Below are 22,869 nucleotides of genomic sequence, written 5' to 3'. Positions count from 1 at the left end.
TCATCCTCCACACCAGACAAACTACCTGTCTAATTGAGATTGTGCAGAGGACTCCAACCACATAAACAGTTCTGGCATAAATTTTTTTCACTGACTTTTAGGTGAAGAAGCCAATTTATTATTATTAATATTCTGGAAATAGGCTAAAGAAGGGTAGATATATACCCAAGATAAAGGCTAATAGATAGATTAAGGAGAACGCTATTAGCTTTTTATGATAATTCATGTTTATTATGACACATCTGTTTTGTTTTGTTTACTATGTATTCATACTAATTGTAATTATACGGATTGTTGATTGTAAATGTATCATTCAAAATTTAATAAAAAATTAATTATTCAATAAAAACAGTTCTGGGCACAGGATGCAAGGATCCAGAAACTGAAATGGGCCACACACGCCAGTTTTCTTGTACATACCAATAATCTTTCCTAGACCAGGGGTGACTTTGCTTTAACTCTGAAAGCTCTGCTTTCAGAAAGAAAACTCATACTTTTTCCAGTTTCTTCATTTGTACATTCTGATGGAGAGTTTTGGGACAGTTTTTCATTGAGAGGCTTCGCCTGTCTGGCGCTTATAGCAGCTCACTCCTAACACTTATGGATGTCTCATGCTGAAACCATCATTCACTTGTCTATACTATTCACATATAAAGCCGAGCCTTGGGATGCTACAGTAATAGTAGAATGTGTGTGCAGGAGAGGGGAACTAGTCTCCACTTGTTTTAGGAGCATAGAACAATGAGCTCAGTTTTATAAAATTCATCTATATATAAGCAGTCCTGATTTTCATTTTTGACTGGTTGGAATGACTCACTTTTAAAAATGGAATTCATGTGCAAAATGTGCAACATGGAATATAAGGAAAAATAATTCAGTCACAAGTGTTAATCTTAGCAATATTAATACAACCCACACTTATTTAGGATACATACACAGCATAGACAAAATACACAGACATTATTTAACTATATACACACTCATACATTTTTTAAAGTATAGCACTAATTCTTTATCCTCTTGTTACTGAAGTCTGATATTTGACATCTCAGGCTTGAAATCTATTTGAACCTAGGATTTAGAAATGCAACACATTTCAAATATACATCACAGTGATAACGTACTGTACACTGAATTGACATATTCTGTCTTCAGAAATCCAGTAAAAATAGTTACCAGTTAAAGAAGTCACTACCTGATGCCTTCCTTTGGGGGTAGTGTTTGCATTCAAACAAGATCCCATAAAAAGCCAACCTGCTGTAATATAACAGAATGGTCTCTAAAATACAGCCTTTTGTTGGTCATAACCAGTGTATTACTTTCTTTTGCAATGATATTCTTTTGTTGCTGTTATTCCCATGTTTACATGAATTCAAACTTAATAGGGATTTCAAATGTTAGCAGAAGAAATACAAAGTCTTTCCTTTTCAATTCACTAAAAATCACTAAGAATGTAATATTTTCAAAATACCTTATAGGAGTCTTCAAAATATGGGAAGTGTTTTCATGGTGAGGGAAGGGTATTACATTATCACATACTTTACATTACTTCCACGCAAGTCTATCTAATCACTTTGGTTAGACAAATATCAGTAACATACAGTAAAACATTTCACAAGACATGATACAAAACATCTACAATCCAGTACTGCCGCATGAGGGGGATTCAAACCTCTATTAAATTACAGACAATACATTTCACACTGGAAATCAAACTAAGATTATAATTTTTAATTTTGATTTGATTACACATTTCAAATTTTCAGAAAGTTTACCTGTGTGTGTAGGTTTTTCTCACTGATTTATGTATTGTTTTGTACATAATAGGATCAAGTCATTATTATTCAATTAGAATTTTCCCAATGGAAAACCTGTGCTTTTTTTTGGGAAAAAAACCACAGTTTGGATTCTTATTTGCAGAACTTGGAGAAAGGCTGCTGTGTAATCACAACAACAATTACTTTTTCAAACAATGACAAGATACTTAAAAATACATTTGAGGAAACACATACTTTTGAAGTCATCAATTCATCTTCTTTTCTCTTAATTTTTTCTCTTTATGCTGAGAGGTCTTTGTTTTACAATGCCTCTGCAGTAGTGTCTGAGGAAACAGACATGGTCACTTTGGCAATCTTAACTGTATTTTTAATACACCTTTCAGCAGCCTTATGAACATTACCTGGGTTGTTAGCATGTCTTTGCTGGCAGTCAGATTCCAAACTGTTATCAAGAGGTTGTGCTGTCCCTTCACAAGTTGGGAACATGCTTCTGAAAGCATGTCTCAAGTCCTTGCTCCTGAGAGCATAGATAATGGGATTCACTGTGGAATTCAGCAGACAGAGCATGCTGCAGAAGGCAAAGATGGTCTTGATAAGCTTGTTCATCTTCCCAAAAACATCATAGAGCATAATTGCAAGAAGAGGACCCCAGCAGATAATCAAAACCACAAGGATGAGGACCAAGGTTTTGGCTAACCTGATGTCCATCCGTGTTTGTTCAGGCCTAGTTATTTGATGCACTTTACCATCTCCTGAAGTATGAATTATTATGCTCTTCTGAGTGCCACGTTGAAGCATTCTAACAGCATGGCTATGAGCCTTCCACAGTATATACATATAGGCATACACAATAAAAAGCAAGAGGACAGTGGTCACCCCAATCCAGAACAACAGATAGTTCTCATCAATTAGAGGAAATATATCTGAACACACTGAATTGAGTTTTTTGCAGTTCCAACCAAGCAGGGGAAGAACAGCTATCACTATAGCTATGGTCCACATCACACAGAATGCTACAACAGCCTTGGACCTGGTAACAATTCTTTTGTAGGACAGGGGCCTGTGTATAGATATGTACCTGTCTATTGCAGTAAGAAAAAGGCTACCAACCGAGGCAGTGAAGGAGGCTGTAACTCCGCCCAGTTTGAAGAGGAATACATTCGGACTATCTTTCCGATGAAAAACATGGAAGTCAACAAAACTGTAGACAAAGATTACACTACCCAGCAGATCAGCCACTGCTAGGCTGCTGATGAAATGGTAGGAAGGTCTGCAACGCAGGCTTCGGGAGTGCAAGATGACAACCAAGACCAGAAGGTTTTCCAGAACAGTGAAGGTACCCAGAGTAAGGGACAGTACGGCAATGGCCAGCTGCTGGCTACGGTTCAAAATCATAAAGCACTCCATGTCCATGAAGTTTTCCCCACATTGTATATTCTCATCATTCTCCTTGAACATAGTTTTATTGTAAAAATCTGTAAGATTGATTTGATCCGATGGATGGGCACTCAAAACAGCATTATCTCCAGCAGTCATTTTTGGTCGGAAATCACTTCGGAAAGAAGAAAAAGGAAATTTCTGTGGGTAGTATCCTAATTTGGAGGCCATGTCGTTTTTAAAATTTTCGTACTGGATGTCGTTAGAACCCATGTAAGAAAGATCGGTTGTAATTGTTCTGAAGGTCGTATCTGCGAGGCCATCCAGGATTGACTTCATAACCCCAGATTTCAATTATGCAGGGTTTGGGGGAAAGTGTATGAAGCAATTCTGGTAGAGAGAAGAGAAAAATCAAGGTTAATTAAATTTAAGCAAGGTTGAAAGAAAAGACAAAAAGGAGAAAGAAATCTACCAACTTAGCTGAGCAATATTAGTAATGTCCCTTTCTCCTCTGACCAAATGTTGCATCATTTTTACCTATGCACAGCAGATGAACAATCATTCAGCAATAGAATGTCTGAAATATAATACATGGCTATTTAATAAAATATACATTGCCTAAACTGGACTTTTTACAGCAATGAGATTGAGGTTATATTCCTTGATGAAGTTGGTCAACTTCTTCATACAGTCAGGCACTGGACAATATCCATTCTGGGCCATTAGACATACTTAGTGTCTCGTTTGATATAATAGTTAGGAGTCATGAAGTCACTTTGTCAAGCAGTGTAGCTGAAGAGAGCAAACGTTTTGAAAAGGTATATGGAAATTGCTCCCATGTTCATGTAACTCTTTCTAGGAATGAATCAGGAGAAGGTAGGTGAGGAGGTTTCACTTTTGTAGCTGCCTTTTTAAAACTTTCCTGCTGGTTTCTAACAGACCAGTGCTTCCTGAGACAAGGTTTTTCTCACTAAAAATGAGCAATGGAGCTGTGTGGGGGAGGGGGAGGGTTCTTCTCATGTAGCCTCACATCTTCAGCAGTGCTGTTTCCTGTCCCCCTCCTTCACTTCATTAGCACTGCAGTTGGAGGTTTTTAACCCCCCCCCCTTTTAATTAGAGGTTTAAGAATTTTCTGCAAACCTGGGTTTTTTGAAAATGTTGAAAAAGTCCTGTCATTTTTTCTTACTATACATTTTTATTGAGAAAAACTGTTCTTAAGAATCATTTCATTCCAAAGGAAAATATAGTTTACAGGGGGTTTTGTCCCAATTTTTCCACTGGGCAAACTGAAAAAGTCCTCATACTTCCATGCTATATATTTTTAGTGAGAAAAACCTTGTCTAACAAAGAATTTCCAAAAGAGAAGATGGTTTAATTGCTCCCACAAATTATCTAATTTTCTGTTAGAAAAACTGAAAACAGATTTTTTTTCATAGCGTCATTTTGATAAAACGTATTCAGAAGCATTCCACTCATTCTCAAAGAGAAAGCAGTTTACATGAAATTTGCTGTGTGTGTGTTTCCCCAGAACTGGGAAAAGTCCTCAGAATAATTGTTTTTCTGGGGGTTTGTTGGCCCTCACACTCCTAACCATAATTATATGGCACATACTTTGGTAGCCAAATGCAATTGTCATAGTAGTGGCAATAGAACTTTGAATATTTACAGAATATTTAGAGGGAATAACTCTGTGGTATTACATTTCTGCTGAGATCCCTCCTCTCCCCAAACTCAGTCCTCCCTAACATCCACCCCCAAATCTCCAGCAATTTCTCTAATCAGATTTGGCAACCTCATGGCTACCCAATATAAATATGTCAAATTCAGGCCTGCACGTCTACTTCAGAATGACTTGCCTCAGTTTATGGCCTGCTCTGTTTTGACAAGATACTTTGTCAAAGCTGCTAAAAGGCATTCCTGGTCAAAACTGCCAGCTTCTTATCCAGCAGCAGGCCTGGGGCCAAGAGCACTCCCATTCTACAGATCTGTAGCATCAATGGCAGTGCACTCCATCCGGAATGAGTAACACCTTACATCAGAACAGTAGCCCTTCTGTCTTGTTGGGATTAAGCTTCATTAGCTTCCTGGCACTGGTTCAGGGTTTCTACAGCCTCCCAGGGAAAGCTGGAAGTGTAAAACAGATCAATTACCCCAAAATCATTCTAACAGCTATGGCCAGTAATGTATTAATCACAGCTCCAGAAATAGTGTATGCATTCAAAGTTAGTGTTTGTCTTATAAATTGTAAAGTGCTACATTTGTGGATGAGATTTCTGTGATTAAACAAGACTTTTTCAAAGATAAATGAGAGCAAGCCCTGTTCATTCAGTGGTGTATTCCTTTATTTGAATACTAGAACCCAAACTTTCAGTCACAGACAGTTTTAACAGCCCAATCTCGAGCTATCCGATGAGGGTGGACAGCGACACTTTGGTGCTGCTCTGCCCACTCCAAAGGGTTTTCCTGTAGCGCAGGAAATCTGAAAATGTAGAAAAGAACAAAAACAAAAATAGGGGCTTATTGGGCTCTGGAGGTTGACTAAGGTCAGTCCTGACTCCAGAACACCCTTAGCTGGGGGCAGAGTAGGAGCACTGATGTGAGGCTGGGTGCCGTAGCAACTGGTCACCAGTGTAGTCCCCCCCCCCCAGGATAAGAAGAAGAAGAAGAAGAAGAAGAGTTTGGATTTATATCCTCCCTTTCTCTCCTGTAGGAGACTCAAAGGGGCTTACAATCTCCTTTCCCTTCCCCCCTCACAACAAACACCCTGTGAGGTAGGTGGGGCTGAGAGAGCTCCGAAAAGCTGTGACTAGCCCAAGGTCACCCAGCTGGTGCATGATAAGTGCCCCAAGGAGGGCATTTCTGTTGGTGTAAGCTTGCACCACCTCCAGTGGAGGATTTTCCCCCTCTGACTGGACGGTAAAATGTGTTAAATTGGATATAAGTTGCCGAACAATTTCTTTTTTTGTTTTCTTAAAGATTCTCAACCTTGAACTTTCTAATTTTATGTCTTTGTTCGGTTACGTTGTTAAACTTTTGAATTTTTGTAATAATATTATTAAAAGAATAGAAGAGCCTTGCTGGATCAGACCAATAGTTCGTCTGTCGTAGCATCTTGTCTCCCACAGGGCCAACCGGTTACTCTGGAGGGCCTACAACAGGGCATGGAGGCTGAAAGATTGTAACCTACATTTGAGTTGAGTAGGTTATAGTGAATTTGTTAAACTGCTACAATAAGAATCTAAGGCTGATTCCGCATGGGCCAAAAACAGCAGTGTGAAAACAGTGTGAAAATGGTGTAAAAGGGTTTAAAACGGTGTAAAAGGGTTTATACTGTTTTCACACCGTTTTCACACCGCTGTTTTTGGCCCATGAGGAATCAGCCTAAGAAAGCCCTGAGCCTTGGGGGGAAAGGGCGGGATACAAATAAAATAAATAAATAATATATTTTAAATAGTGTTGATTGTTATGATGAATTCCACCACTTTGATACATATATGCAAGTGTAATGATGAGCAGAAAAGGTTAATAGAGAACTCTGATTGGCTGGCTTGAACTGAAGAGAGTTCTGATAGGTGCTGTTGAAGTGAGAGGGAACTGAGGAGGAGTTCTGTTGAGTCAGAGCAGGTGATCAGATGTGTGTGAAAAAGCTCTGTTCTCTGGTAGTGATCAGTGAGGGACTGGATGGTCAAATGCGGAAAACTAAGTCCCTGGTACAAACAATACACTCACAATAAGCTGACACAGGGGTTGATAACTGAAGTTTGTGTCACAGAAATATCCACTCAGGAGAATAAGTGAAGATGCTTATTAGAGGGGTGATATTTGTATAGAGAAAAATAGATTATTTTTATTTTCTTAACAGGAGTCAAAATTAGGAGAAAAGTCCTTCTCTGGAAATCAACATGTGGGCAGGACATATCCAAGGAAAAAGGAGTGTCTGGGAGCACGTGAGAGAAAAAAAATTGTCAAGTCAAATGTATACTGAAGGGTAACTGAAAGTTCTTCTTAAGGAAAAGAAGCCAAACTGTATATTTATGGTTGAAACATTTTATATATTTAAACATCCACACAAGGATGCCTGAAATTGTATCCACAGAGAAGGGCTGAACCCCAGTGAATGAAGCACATCTGAGCTATAGCATCAACTTAACTTATATTAACTCCATACCTTACCTATTTCAGTTTTCCTGTTATATTTTTACCTTGTCAAACATGTATTGTTCTTATAAATAAATACTTCTTTTAGTTGTTCATCTTTTAAAGTACCAAAACTTTTGGTGCCTTTGGTTTTCATCAAAGTCCTCTGTCCACACTTAACAGAAGATTATCCCTGTTTCTGGGGGTTTATTATAGAGGTGGGAAAAACATATTTATGCTACTGAATTATTAAAGTCACTGGGGCAGCTGCTCAGTAAGCCCTGAAAGTGACTGTTAGAATACTGGAGGGAAAAGTTTCCTCAGGGCACTTGTGGACAGAGGGGAAAATCGTAGTAATTGTATTTAGCATTACCGTACATTACTGTACTGTACTTAATAAAATTATAAGAAAACATTCTAACATGTTTTCTTCCTTAACAGCTGGAATGTTCATGAACATTCCCATACCAACACACTTGCTCAGCCAATCTATGTCAGAGGCACAACTGCATTACATTATAGATTCATGTGATATTTAAACTCTGCTTTGTAATACAGGGTCATTGTTTTGTCTTTTCCTCTTCATCTAAATGGAAGCTGCAATAAAATCTTTATAGACCAGGTAACCTTCTTCAGGAGCAGATTCAAAATATATGAGAATGAATTTCAATTAATGCAGTAGTCATTTAAAATGTTCAGAACTGGTTTTATAACACAAAGAGACAATAAAATTAATTTCATGTTCACTAACCTATAGCCAACTTTGAGAAAAAATGCGCCAATTTTTTTTATTAAATACAGAACAAATGAAGGACACTGCAACTTTAATACCAGGGGAGCCTGATACAAGCCATTTTCAATTAAGCATTTAAAATATATAAAAGTAATGGTTTATTTAAGCTTATTCAACTTTGCTGTTTCTATAAATAGCATTCTTTTTCTATAATAGACTTTAATAGTTAAATTGTAGAGAAAGTTAAGAATATAGATTCTTAAAATTTTCATGCAAATAAGCAGTTCAACGACAAAATTGTATAATTTGCTAATTAACAGATGTTTAAGTACATATTTGTTCATCGTAGAAGGCAAAATGTTATTCAGATGGTATCTTTCATGAAGCACAAATAGAACATCCAAATTCTCTATATTTTGAGAACTTTCTATAGGGAGTTCAGAAAAAAACCCCTCTGTATGCACATAAACTTGGTTAATGGGATCACGACAAGCAATTCTCAGCCTGCATTTTCACAATTCTGGCTCCTGTATTTCTGCATTTAGATTAGTATAGTAATTTCCAAGTTATTGCATTTGCAAAGAAAAAAATGTGCTAGAGAATTCGTTAGTAATAGAATTTAGATTTGGGGGGATTTAGCTGAAAGGAATTTTGATTTATTTATTTATTTTGCAGGAAGAGCATAATTGTGAATCACTGGCTACATGTATGGATGCACCAATTAAAACAGTGGAATTTTAAAATTAAAGATAAGGAAAACAGTCATTCATTTGACAATAAAATCTTCTATACCAAGCACTCTATGTGCCCTGAAACAGTGATATCTGAAAACTGACTGATTGGACTATGTAGCACATGACTTGGGTCCCTTCCAGATAATAATAAAAAAGATTATTTTTTTTATAGTGCTATGTTCATGCTGGCTTGACCTAATACCAGTAGTGCTATATCATATTTCCAAATTGGATGATGAATGGAACATGGAAAAAAGCCAGAATCTTGATTGTTGCTTTAAAATAAATCAGGAGAGAAGTGTACGCCTGTACAGGAGAGAGAGCATGAGAAGCCTTTGAAGAATTAAATTAACCAAGAACTTTAAAAAATGGTGAGGCACTGATATATGTAGTGGGGCAGGATTTTTTTTTAAAAGGCTGGATGCTCTTTTCTGAGTGTGAATGGTTCAGTAGCAGAGCATACAAAAACAAAAAAGATTGAAAAAATAAACTTTAAAATGAAAATGCACTGTGTGTGTGGAGAGGCAAAGGCATACAGTACAGGGTCAGAGAGACAGAGACAACAACACAAACCAGTACAGTTCCCCTTCTGTGTCCACATATGCATTGGAGCATCCCATAGTTATACTTCAATGCTAGAAGTGAGAGTGAAAGATGTTTCTTTATGTGGATTTCAGTCTTGTTCTTATGTGTAATGAACCAGCAAGGACTGCAAGTGGACATAAGAGGGACTGTAGTCTGATTGAGCATCTAATGACACAGAACCTCTTCAAAGTCAGAAATATTAAGGGGAAAAGGATATGGGTGCAAAGTCAATGACAGAAAGACCTCAGGGAAGGCCAAACACATGAGAAACACAGGACTTTCCTCCACTGCTTTTGCCACAACCAGGTTCTTGAAGAGCTACAGATAATAAATAGGCATAGTAAAGATAGATCACAAAGGCCAGTTATGTACGCCGACCCAACCCCCATCGTGGCCGTGCGGAAGCGACTAGTGGGAGGATGGGGGCATGGTTTACTGTTTTGATCCAACTGCACTCAATGGAAATCTTTGCAGGGCTCCGTGGGAGGCCATTTTTCAGGGTAGAGGCACCAAATTTGCAATATAACTGCTAGCAATGCTCCTCAGAAGAATGTTCATGTTTGGTGAAGTTTGGGTCAAAAAGCTTCATTCTATGAGCACCCAAAGGGAAGAAAAACAGAATTCCCATAGAATTGGACACCCCACCCCCATCCTTCATTTTACTTGGTGGTTTTTCTGAGCAGAGTCACCAGCAGCTGTGCTGTAAATTTGACACCCCTACCCGGAGGCGTAGCAAGGAGGAAAAGCGCCCAGTGCGCCGGTGTGTCCTCCGCTCCTGCCCCACCCTGGAATACCCCCACTATGCCCCCAGTACGCCCCCAGAACGCCCCCGGAATGCCCTCACCACACCCCCACAGGGGCATGCACCCGGTGTGTCGTGCACCCCCCGTTCCCTTGGAGCTACGCCTCTGCCCCTACCTTGAAAACAGCCCCTCAGAGCCTTGCAAAGATCTTCTACTGGATACAATTGCAGCAAAACTGTTACCCAGGCCCTCCCATTGAAGTCACTGGTGGTAACTTTGCCTATGAGATGCTCAGCTGTCATACTGGCTCATTCAAATCCATGGAGATTTTTGGAGGCTCTGGGGGGCTGTTTTTCAAGGTAGAGAGACCAAATATGCAGCATAGTTGCAGGTGACACTCCTCAGAGAAGCCCCCAATGAAGCTTGAGTCTGGGGGGCAATTTTATGGTGCCTGCATCTTAAATTAGAAACAACTGAAAACTCATAAAATTGAACTCCCTTGGGGGTTCTTTTAAGGAGATTAATCTGCAGCTATGCTGTAAATTTTGTCCCTCTACCTTGAAAATCAGCCTCTGCCCCTCTAACAGCCTTGCTCAGATCTTGCAAACTGACTGCCATGCTAATTATACAAGGAACCAAAAAGCAACAAAAGCCCATTTATTTCTTTTTTTCATTCTGTTTGTTGTAGTCTTCCAGTGATTTACAAGTTTGCTAAATGTATTGTAAATTAAAGGTGAATTAGAGAAATCACATGTATGTTTAATATTCATGTAAATATTTTAATTATAAGCTGCCTTGAAGCATGAGGAAAGGCAGGATATAAACGTTTTAACAGTGGCAGAGTTACAAGGGGGTGGGGGCATGCGTTGCACTAGGCACGTACCTGGGGGTGCAAAAATTACCCCTGCCCTGCCTTGCCCCACCACCCTGGCCCCTTTTCAGCTGGCAGAAAGCTGTTTCTGCGGGTGTCCGCAGCTGCGGGTGTCCACAGGAGGAGGGGCTGGGGGCATGAGGGGACGCAGGAAACGCAGAGTATGCCCTGGGCGCACTCCTGCCCAGCTACACTTCTGCATTTTAATAAATAAAAAGTCAATATTTCCAATGTTCTCCATCTCCTTTTAACATTTTAGCTGTAAGTGTTGTTGCTCTGTAGACCTAAAATATGATAATGAAGAGATTATTGAAAAAGCTAGTGCTTTGGTAACTTCTGGTTCCAAATCAGCAAAGAGTTAAGCATGCTTAAACTCAGATTTTCAATGGCTTGGATTCAAAGAGGCCTGTCATATGCATGAAAGATACTTCCACTCATCTAGAGGGGTGCACCATTTCTATGAATTTCCCATCAAGGTTAAGTCTCCTGTGCCATGTCCTCCACAGCAAGCTTTCCAGGAGTTCAGTGGACTTCAGAACAAGCTTTCCAGGAGTTCCAGGGCAAGCTTTCCAGGAGTTCAGTGGACTTCAGGATAGAGTTGCCAGGACCCTCCTGGCCACTAGCAGGGGATGGGAGTAGAGTGCTAGATCATTGTTGAGAAACTCCTGGAGATTTGTGGATGGAGCCTGGCATGGACAGGACCTTAGTGGGGTACAATACCATAGACTTCACTCTCCAAAGTATCCATTTTCTCCAGTGGAAATGATCTCCACAGTCTGGACATGAGCTATAATGGTGGAGATCCCCAAATCCCCCCTGAAGGCTGACATCCCTACTAGTGGAGAAAGAAAAGGAGACAGGAGTGACATATTCCATGGGAAGAACTCCATTTGCAGTTTTTTAAAACCAACCTGATAGGATAGTTTAATGTTGGTTTGTAGTCTCTTCATCAATTAATATAGATGTCCAAAGTATCTCTGGAAGAGTACCATGGGCCACACCTTGGGTTGTTTGGCTATCTATAAGAAAGTAGCCATCCCCATGAGTTTCTTCAGTCTTCAATATTCCAGTACATTGACCGATACTGCAAGGTCTGCTATTCCTGTGTTAATTATCTTAGCTCAGTTATTAAATACACAGTCTTACTTAATCCTCCTAACAAGCTTCTTGTTTAGACACATTTCACTTAGTATGAAACTTCTTTCTTCTTGAGGGCAACCTGTACGCTTTTATCACATTTGCTGCTATTAAATGTGTCCTCGTAACATCAGTTGAAAGTAGTGCTAAATTTATTTTTCATTTAAAACACACAAAGCAATTACTCAGCTACATCAGCTATGTGTACCCATAAAACACTGACTGTGCAGTTGTATCCATACTGTTCACTGCAACACCCACATAACACTCAGCTGAAGTTAATGGTAGGGCCATGTGAGTGCAAAGAACCACTCACACACAATTATAAACATGTTCACAAGGAATGCTACAGAATTATCAAAATTCCAACCATTCATGATTACTGAAAACAAACTTTTTCAAAAAACCCAGTGCCAATGTCCAGATACAAGGTCAAGCCTTAGCTACCTTGGCATTATCAATGACTAAGTATGGCTCCCACTGACAAAAGTTATTATTATTATCTCCAGGTAGAAAAATATGAATAAAGAAATCATGTGAAGCAGGTTAGGCTGAGAGTGACTGACAGAAGTCATGCAGGAACTGTCATGACAGAACGGGGTTGTGAACTTGTGCAGACTTGTTTAATAGTGGCCACACCACAGCATATTTCAAAATTGGGGTCACCTCCCCATCTCTCAAGGAGGCATTAATAATCTCTGACACCCAGTCAGCCAGTACCCCTTCCTGGCAGATTTAAGCAACCAGGAAGGTCAAGAGTCAGGTGGTAGGCCTTAGACCCCCAAGGACTTTGTTTATATCCTTAAAACAGTATAAACTGAAAAGCATCCCAAACAGGTGGGCAAGTCAGCACTCTGGCAGAGAGGATAAAATGGAAAATTGAGAATGATAGAAGACATTTTGATTCCTCATTGGATAGAAAGGTGTGATATAAATATCTACGTAATTCACCTTTCTCACTAGGACTAAAGGTAGATTACATGGTGTAAAGCAATGAATATACATGAGACATCCTCAAAAAACTGTAATAGAACTGAGATTACAGAAATTAGAAATTGCACCTTCAGAAGGCTTTGTTCAGATGAGTGAAGCTGTTGTGGTTGAACATAGCAGAAAAAGTAATCCAGCAGATATGAAAATTCAAGATTATGAAGGGGGTTGTATGTGATCATTAGTATTTTGAATTGAACCCAATGACTAATAAGTCACCCCATATGAATGGGTGTACAGAATACATCCCATATGTACAGAATGGGTGTAATAGTCGTGCTCTGCCCAACAGTAACCAAGCTGCAACATTCTGTACCAAATAGAGCTTTTGAGTTAAATTCAAGGGTAGATACACACTGAATGCATTACAATAGTCTTAAGGTCACTGTGCCATGAGATCCATATGGCTGGACTGACTGAGTCAAGTAAGATGTCATTTTCTGGGCAGAATGATGATGGAAGAAAGCATCTTCAGCAGCTGCATTACTTTCTTTCTCCATCAATAATGCTGGATGCAGTACAATATCTTAACCAAGTACCAAGGGTCAACTGAATCCCATTAAAAGTGGTAAGGATAATATCCTTCAAGACCTCAGCTTTCCTAATTAGTATTAACTCAGTCTTGTCAAAATTCAATTTCAACTTGTTCACTCTTTGCCACCTAACTGCTGCATCACCAAGCGATATGAGTGAAGAAATATAGAGCCGGGTGTCATCAGCATATTGATGACAGCCAACTCCAAACCATGAGGGATGTCTCCTGAGGGCATTAGATAAAGACTGAATAGCACAGGTGGTAGCCTTGTGATATGCTAGGGCCAAATCCCACACTGATGACAACTTAAGCCAAACATCAACCCTCTGAGTCTGAGACATACATAACTATTTAAATCAACCCAAAGCACATTTCCTAATCCCTACTTTGGCCTTAAAATATCTCAGCAAAATGGAAAGGTCCACCATATCAAAGCCTGCTGTTAAATCCAGCAGGAACAACAAGGAAACACAACTCTGTGAATCAGTAAATATGTTTGCCTACATGGAGATCGTCAACTAAAGCTACCAATACTATTTCCATGCCATAAGTCATGAACCAGATTTAAAGAGTCAAGAGTAAATGAGTCATCCAGAAAAACCTGAAATAGTTCTGCTCTCAATCAGCTTATTCAGAAAGGCCTGATCAGAGAACAGGTGACAATTGCCACATCATTTTTCTACAGCAATGATTTATAAGTAATGTATAGATGACTGCCTTCTAGTGACCAAGGAGAGGCTCCCTGAGTAAGTGACTAATTTATGACTGACATCAAGGATGTATTAATGTGGTCCTTACATGATATCAACCAGGATGAACACCAATTCACACCACAATTAGTAGCCTTCACAGATCTCAAGATCCTGTCAACATTCATCACAGGTTCATCATCACAGATGAATGTTATGCAAACTGCAGATATAACTTTCTTGCAAAAATTAAACATGAAGTATTTCAGTAACAAAAAGAAATAGAGTTTGTTAAACGTAATCATGCACACTGGTGGAAGCAAGCCCATGTCTAGATGTTTCTTTTTGATAGATCTTTCTGTTCCTTGCAGATGTTTTGAAAGGTTTCATCCTTCAACTCAGTTAGCAAATCAACTAAAACTAGGGAGCCATGAAAAGATTATGGCAACTGCCCTATTAAAATTACATTAAAGAATAGACCCATATTTGTTCCTTACCCTTTAGTATTAGGATTCTAGTGACAATGCTCCTCTTTTAATCTCTGCAGATCTGTTCTGATCACAGAATTATTGCCACTCAGGGACTGTTAGAATGCAAGCACTGCTCCCTGGCATGAAATCTTAAAATCAAGTGGTGATTCAATGAATATGTTAAAAATACAAGTGTGCCATATGTTCTGTTCTATAATTTTGATGTTCCTGCTCAGGTTCAAGGTAACATGGAAATGGGAGATAGAGAGGTTTGAAAAATGAAGGAAAAGGATTTTTCTAAATTCACCTCCTGGCTGGGTAGATTGTAATCCAACAGTTACAGAAGTGGGTAAGAGAAGGGCAAGATCCCTGGAATGGTTTAAAGCAAACACCCAGAAGGCTTTTAAAAGGACATTTTCTAATCAGAGAGTATTGAGAACATTTGACTCTTTTTATGAATATGCCTCCTCCTCATTTATTTACTTAGATGTACCTTATCTGAAAGGCTTAAATGTGTTACAATATTTTTGCAGTTCTTAAAAAACGAACATAAAAAGAATCAGATATATTGTAAAAAGGCAAACCCCCCCCCCATAATAGGGATGGATAGTTATACATCTGACTTCACTTGCCACAGATTAGAGCTGGAGGCTTCAAAAGCCATAAACCATTGCATTTCATATGTATTATCATTCAGATACTATCATTGGGTTTGATAATAATGATGGAAATATAGGTAAGGATTTCATCACACAGGAGAAATGAGATGCTAAAGGCCTAAAGAAATGTTGATGAAAATGATGAATGGATTTATGGATCAACAGCTGTAGTAGTTATGGGAGGAAAGGGAAAATCTAAGTGAGGATGACTGTGGACAAGAAGGAGATCAGGGAAATAGGAGATGTGAATATCAACTAGAATAATATGTTGAAGAAATGTAGGTTACAAACCCTCTGCCCAGATTGAAACAAAATTAGGGTTAAAGGGATTGGATTAAAACTGTTTCTATTTTAAACTTTTTATTTATAAATTGTTTAGCAGAAAGATCAACATATTTTGTGTAAGCTAACAGCAAAACTGTTATGATTTATTACTGATTTTTCCAGCAGATTTGAGATTATCTATGTAAAAAGTGTGAGTAAAAGGTGTAAAGATTATCTGTGTAAAAGGTTTCTATTAAGGAACCAAAAGTATAAAGGCATATAAGCATGATTTAGGAATATAGAATGCAATAGAGGAACATAGGAACATAGAATGCAATAGAGGAACATAGGAACGTAGAATACAATAGAGTAAAGACGCTGGAAAATGATGGTCAAGTTTCTGAAAGGAACAGAGATTTAATTTTTTAAAATGAAGCCATTTGCTAGAGAAATTGTTAGTACTGAATGTATTTCTGGGGGTATTATTCAAACTATTAAATTAAATGTGATATCTAAAGTTTAAAAGTTATACGGTTATAGTTTAGAATTCTGGTCAGAATATTATAGAAGACACCCTGGAGGGGCGCTTTCTGAAAGGTGACTGTCCAGCATCAAAAGCTGTATCCCTTAACAGGAAGTAGTTGCCAAAGAAACCACATACACCATTTGCTTCTTTGCACTTTGCAACTGGATTTTATTGTGTGAAATGGCAAAATCCACTTGCAGACAATGGGTAAAGTGCACTAAAAGTGAATTGAAAGTGCATGCATGAAAGTGCTGAAGCTATATGGCAACTCAAGAAGTCAGATTTGGTCCAAAAACCTGCAGCTGCTGGTCCATTTTTTTTAAAGTACGGGATGTGATTTGCACAATTGTTACTTAAAGATTCTTAAAGGTACCCTGATTGGTGTGTTATCACTTTGGATACAACCTTAGGTTTTTAATGTTTCACCAAAGCTGACATCTATTATCACCACAAAGGCGGGCCCATTTTCAAGTAAATTGTATCTATCCCTTCAAAGATGAACTCAAATGTAAAAGATAGTCAGATGCAGGCCATAAGGAAAACAAATAACTGGAGCATATTAAACTACTATGCCATTCCTTCACAGTGATATGTATAAATTTACATATAGGTGACAAGTATTTAAGGGGTTTTTTTCTTCAATGAGGAAAAGTTTGCAAATGTTGCATTGGTTCCTGGAGTTAGCAAATCAAAATTCTTGATACTAAAGTGCTGATAATCAAGCTAACCAATATTTAACATGCTTCATAAACACCAAAGGTGTTTTGGTTGGAATACTGGTTGCATGTTAAACCCACATACAGCGTTGCTGAAACAGAATTATGAGAGAGGCTGGGGTGGAGGGGCTCCAATTAGATTGTGTAATATGTTCAGTTTGTTCTTGGGACCCTGTCATTTTTCCTGTAATTTCTTAGCACAGAGGATATAGCAAATATATCTCATTAGCACACTATGTTAAAAACAGGCAGACATGGCTAAAAATAATGATTCCTTTCTACAGCAGGCTAATGTCATGTAGTCATCAAGGGGAGAAAAACTTTGCAAGCTTTCCTAAAATGCAGGTGTGAAAATTTACTCCATCTGGACAAAAACAGATCTGTACAGTGTTTCTTAATCAGCATCTTCTGCTTACATCTTTCTAGTAAACATGATTAATTCAATAAGAATAAAAGCATGGCTGCTGGAGAGAAGGTTATCATTGGGTTATGCAAATCAAAATGCTATGTCTCCAGTAGATGCCTCTTTGCTCTCAAACCACTTAGCATGTTCAATCAATATATTGGACAATATAACAGAAAAGCTGTAATTTTTTATTACTATTATGTTGAGTGACCAGATGTACTCAAGGACAAGGTTCTTATATCTTCAGCTGTTGTGTAGGAAGTGGAATGTAGGTTGGTGCAGTTTCTCTCTCTCTCCCCTGTATCATTATAACACAATTATCTGCATGCCAAAGTTCCATACTGATCATCCTTGTTTCTGTTGTACTTAGATACATTGCTAATATGGCATCATATGGTTGGGTTCTAGTGACATTTGGGAACACAACACAATAAAGGCCACTTTTAGCATCCCCCCTCCCCTCAAAAAAGTGAAAATGAACTTAGCTGACTATTTCTAGATGGATTTTTGTTGTTGATGCAGAAAAAAAGGAAGCTTTAAGAAAAAAACTTATTCAGATATAAAATTCAGATTAGATGTTACCAGAATGATTTCATAGAAAGAGATGTAGTAATTTGTTGGGATAATACTATTGGTCATCTCATTTCATCTGTTCTTAGTGAACATGTCAAGAAACAAAACAATTATGATTACAAAGCTAAACACATATTTAGAGATGCATCGCTCATAGCAACTGGTCTGAAGAATAAGAAAATAAAGGGTTAAATTTTACCACATCTTATCTTCATATTGATAACACAATGCCATTCTAGGTCTGCTGTGGTACATTTGCAAGAACAAGGTTCTGGCATGGCGTACACTACAGATAGAGAAACAATAACAGTCTTGTTATGATTAAAATGGTCTATTTTTCTCCGCCTTCTGTGCCCATCTGTACAGTTGCTTTGAACCTGGCCAGATCCCAGTCTTAGGGTTGCTTGTAGTGTTTGGCTGTACTAAATCTGTTTTACCCCCCTCCCTGCCAAAAAGAAAACACAGGGAAAGTATCCAATTTTTAACTTCGGATGCATAGTTGATTACTTAGTTGTGTATAGAAACTGAATATGGGCGAATAGTACAAAAATGAATTCTTTTCCAATCTACTAAAGTCATGAACAGAAAAAAGAGGGGGGGGGGGACCTCACACCTAGGAGAAAAATGAACTTTGCAGATGCTTTGAAGTCTGAGATTGATTTGGTAGAGAAAATTCATAGAATCAGTCACTTTGAAACAGACATGAATCTTTTACATTGTTCCCCATAAGAAATTAGTGAGATGCGTGGGAGTGAGTGGATGAAATAAACCTGGACAGTCAGAAAAGAAGAGAAAAGATTTTGGGCAAAATTAAATAAGTACATATTCTGGGTTGTTGTTTTTTAAAATCACTTTACCAAGCTCTTCGGGAAACAGATGGTACACTAGTCCTCAAGGTTTCAGGATGCAAGCAACATGGACATTTCAGTTTTTTTCTCTCTCTCTGTTAGGTTTTTAAATCAAAGCTAAATCAAGACAGCAAAACTATAAAAAAAACCTTAAAAGCAATATTGTAAGAACTTTCAATTGATTTAATTAGAAAACTGAATTCACAAACAGAAAAACAAACTTTATATTGAATATGCCATGCTTTTAGTACAGAATTAGAACTCTTAAGAAAGTATTTTATGTAATTGGACCAACATAATTATCCAAAGAAGAACAACTCAGAAGATCAAATGTAACATATTCTTTATTACAAAACCCTGAAGCCTTTCCAATTTGGATTTTCCCCCAATACTTTCCAATACATTTGAGGTGTTAACTCAGTGTGAATTATACATTACCAGGGAAAAAAATTACACCTGGAAAACTCCTGTCTTCTTTTTAAATGCTTAAAAGCTCTGAAGCATAATTATTGGTTTTACTAATTACATGAGATAATTGTATTCAAATAGTGCTATCTCTTGTTAAAATATGTTTCAAAAGATAAGTCATTTTAGTTTCTGTTACAAAACTAATTTCAAATTAGTACAATTTTAAAGTACATATTGGGCTTCAGATTTATCAGCTGTTCAAGCTGTTTCTCCTGTACTTAATTCACACTTGCTGCATAATATAAGACACCACCGTGAGGGGTTTTCTTTGTTTTTGTTTCTTGAGAAGACAGTTTCTATTATGTGTAGGTTGTGAAAAAACAATTAATTATACTTAACCAATTATTGCAATGTTAACGATCTTGTTACTTCAGTGCTACTAAATGTCAAAAATGTTATTCCAGCCATATGCTTTAGACCAGACAACAATAGCAATAATATATATGGCACACAAAGGTGTTCCTTTATACCGAGAACATTCCTTTATACAGAGAAGGAACAATAACATTGGAGAACATACTAGTAGAGACAGAAAAATATAGTATGATATTTAAAAGTTAAAATACAGTATGACATTAAAAATCTCACAAATAAAAACTTTGCACAATTACTTCCAAACATGCACAGATAATTCCAAAAGAGAGATTTTTCCATATCTGACTCGTTGTCAAATATTTTCCTACATATTTTGGAATATCTACAGAATAGACAATTAAACCATAATATATGACCATGTAGTATTTTTTCATTAAACTGATACTCCCAGTGTTGTTCAAAGAAAAACAAGGATATCCTGACATCACTGATGTCAGTTCTGACCTAATTAATACTGTTGCATCTGATCTTTTCAGAAGAAATAAATCTGGATATTACAATATTATTAAAGTGGTGTCAGGGACCATTGTTCCAGCTAAGACTTTGTGCATATCTCACCCACATTTTTCATTGTTAATTAGCTTGTTTCTTTGAAAGAAACCCTCCTCCAGAAGTGTTTGCAAAACACCTGATACTTAACACTAAGGTTTGATCACTGCTTTTATGTCAGATACCAGTGTGAAAACAAAGGCCTCTGAAATATTTAGACTGTGTTAAATAATCACTTTTTCCCCTTTTGATACGTCACTTGATACCTTCCTGCATCTAAAATAACCAGTGTACAAATACATATAGTGGCTATTTTCCTCTATTAAAAACCTTAGCTGTTGGGTGTGTGGCAGGGGATGAGGATAATTCAGGAAAAATCAATAGGAATGTCTTCCATTATTAATCACCAAAAGGTTAGGATTAAAGATGAAACCCTCCATGTCAGGCAACATCCTATGCGAATCTAGTGGGTTGACTGCTCTGAGAGCTTCTACAAGGATTAAAATGAATGCATATCAACCATAAAGCAAGAACTCTTTAGTACCTGCAAAGCTCGTCTTATCTTGTATATTCCCCTTTCTACATATTCATTAATGGCAGCAATGAAAATGAGACAAAATAATTTTAATTACATCCACTCAGGTACAATACCTTGATCTCTTTGGAATAAAGCCAATGGTTTGTGGGTTTTTTTCAAAATAAAGGAAGACTACTACATAATTTGCCATATAGATGAAGAATATGCCGGCACCTGTAATGTCCTGGTATCTTTTCAAAATTCTTTGTATTTGCTGATGGCTTATTGCAGCAGATAGCTACCAGCAATGATGCTCACCCAAGCATACTAATATCAAACAGACATGATGAAGCCTCGCAAGACATCTAAAAGCCAGATAAACCTTTTTTGGTCATTTTAATGTCAAATGAGTGAACTGTGCCAGAAGTCCAGCCTTCAGTCTCACAGTCCACAAAGGGCTCTCCTTATAACCACTAATTAATGACTGTTCTTTGGAACAGTCTCCTGCCTATTTATGCTCCTGCATAATTCAAAACAGAGTATTTGTTTACCTTAACAAAGGAGCTCTGATTTAAATGCTGTTGTTGCAAAGAAACTTTCCTGGTTCATCAGGTGCAGTGGGGTTTCAGAGAAGGTCCAGTGCATCAATCTGGATTTCAGCAGCAGATAATCATTTGAGCAGATGTTTGCATTGACTCTATATAGTAAAACCGCCCAGTTTTAAACAAGGGATATTCACATGCATACTATACTTGAATTGCTTGTGGGTGTGCTTCGCAAAAGATCGGACAGTACAAGATAGACGTGTAATGTATAAGACAGTACAAGATAGACGTGTAAAAACGGCCAAGTGAGAGAACAGCATGTAAACACAAACGCAAACTCTCAGTGACACTCAGGCACAAACACACGCACATCTAGCACTCACAACACACAAGCCATCTGACTGAGCGCTCCTGAAGGAATGGATTACAAAAATCCGTCCTCTTAGGAAAATAGATCGTGCATCACCTCACAAGGCAAGCGCATTATTTGCTGGAAGTAACTTCCATTGATTAGTGCGCTTGTGATCGGAACCTAAGAGCGCAGCCCAAATGCAATGCCATCGACCAGCATTCTGCTCATTCAGTAGTATGGGGGCTGATTGACCTCTCAAGTTTCTGCGTCCGCTCAGAAGAACACGGACTCGCGCTTGATTAAAAGGCGCTCGCATCATTCACGACTATGAAGGAGGGCACTGCCCTATTGCAATCTGGGCTCTGCATCCCCAGAAGCAAAGTGGCTGGACAGAACAACCGTCAGGAGCGAGTCCCGGGCAAGCCCCGCTGACTGCCTGACCAAAGGAGAGCTGGAAGCGCGCCTCCCCAACGCGCCCCTTCCTTACCTTTCCCGACCTTCACATGGCCCCGTCCCTGGCGGCTCCTAAGCGCAAGAGAGGCAAGCGGCGGGCTTCTGCGCTTAGCTTCGCGCGCCTCGTGCTTTCTGCTCCGCAGACCCTCCCACCTGACTTGTTCCGGGAGCTGCTCAGAGGCGAACCCCCAGTGAGCGCGGAACCAGCGAGCCTCTCCGCCAGGCGGCACTGGGGGGAGGAGGAGGAAGATGTACCGGGGAGGGGGCGAGAGAAGGAGGTGCTGCCTGCAGCCGCGGAGCGAAGGTAGGACGGTAGGAAGAAAGCAGGCGGCCAGGAGGTAGAGGCGCGGTCTCCTTGTCTGTCAGCGGGCTAATGCGCGCGCCGACCTGTGCCGTCCGCGTTGCTCCTCGCCATGTGCTTCTCTCCTCTTGCCGGTCTGGGTGAAGAAAAAGCTGCGCCCACCGCTTTCAGTACACCCACCCCCCTTCGTCTTCCTCCGCGGCGGCGGCGGCGACGGCTGCTACTACTGTTGCTGTTTGCCCGGCGCCTCCCCTTCTTAACAGTCTGCCTCGTTGCAAACCGCTTCTTCCCGCCCTGGTCCCATTTATGAAGCTCAGTTGCCATCACGTGTTAATGTGCCTTTGTCCTGTCCCTGGCAGCAGCAGAGCCGCGGCAACAGCAACTGGCGCAGCGGGAGGGGAGGGGGCAAAGAAGAGCGCCAAACTTCACGCGCGCCAAGGGGTGGGATGAGGAGGGATGCGCTCCCGCTCCGGGTGTGTGTCGGGTGCGGATGGGAGTCGAACCCTTGGTATAAAAGGGAATGTCTCTGAATGGGAGAGGTTGTGGCTCTGCGTAGGGCGCTGAAAGGTCAGGAAAGGGGTGGCTTTGGGCGCTTTGA

At 39.2% G+C, this 22,869-nt stretch overlaps 1 protein-coding gene across 2 annotated transcripts; it reads right to left on the bottom strand.

Annotated features, from left to right (window-relative positions):
- Positions 1-887: 887 nt before the first annotated feature.
- On the bottom strand, positions 888-22,595 carry CNR1 (cannabinoid receptor 1). Of its 2 annotated transcripts, none has more exons than XM_048494672.1 (2): positions 22,005-22,595; positions 888-3,545 (listed from the first exon to the last, which is right to left on the bottom strand). In XM_048494672.1, the coding sequence occupies exon 2, from the start codon at positions 3,492-3,494 to the stop codon at positions 2,079-2,081; it is 1,416 nt and encodes a 471-aa protein (XP_048350629.1). In that variant the 5' UTR covers positions 3,495-3,545; positions 22,005-22,595; the 3' UTR covers positions 888-2,078. The 2 variants fall into 2 exon arrangements, with proteins under 2 accessions (XP_048350629.1, XP_048350639.1); XM_048494682.1 differs by lacking the exon at positions 22,005-22,595 and adding an exon at positions 21,172-21,289.
- Positions 22,596-22,869: the final 274 nt, after the last annotated feature.

This window comes from Sphaerodactylus townsendi, linkage group LG01, assembly GCF_021028975.2.
Source record: "Sphaerodactylus townsendi isolate TG3544 linkage group LG01, MPM_Stown_v2.3, whole genome shotgun sequence".
Classification (NCBI taxonomy): Eukaryota; Metazoa; Chordata; class Lepidosauria; order Squamata; family Sphaerodactylidae; genus Sphaerodactylus; species Sphaerodactylus townsendi.
Note: the sequence above shows the minus strand (reverse complement) of the source record. Positions and strands in the feature narration are given on the sequence as shown.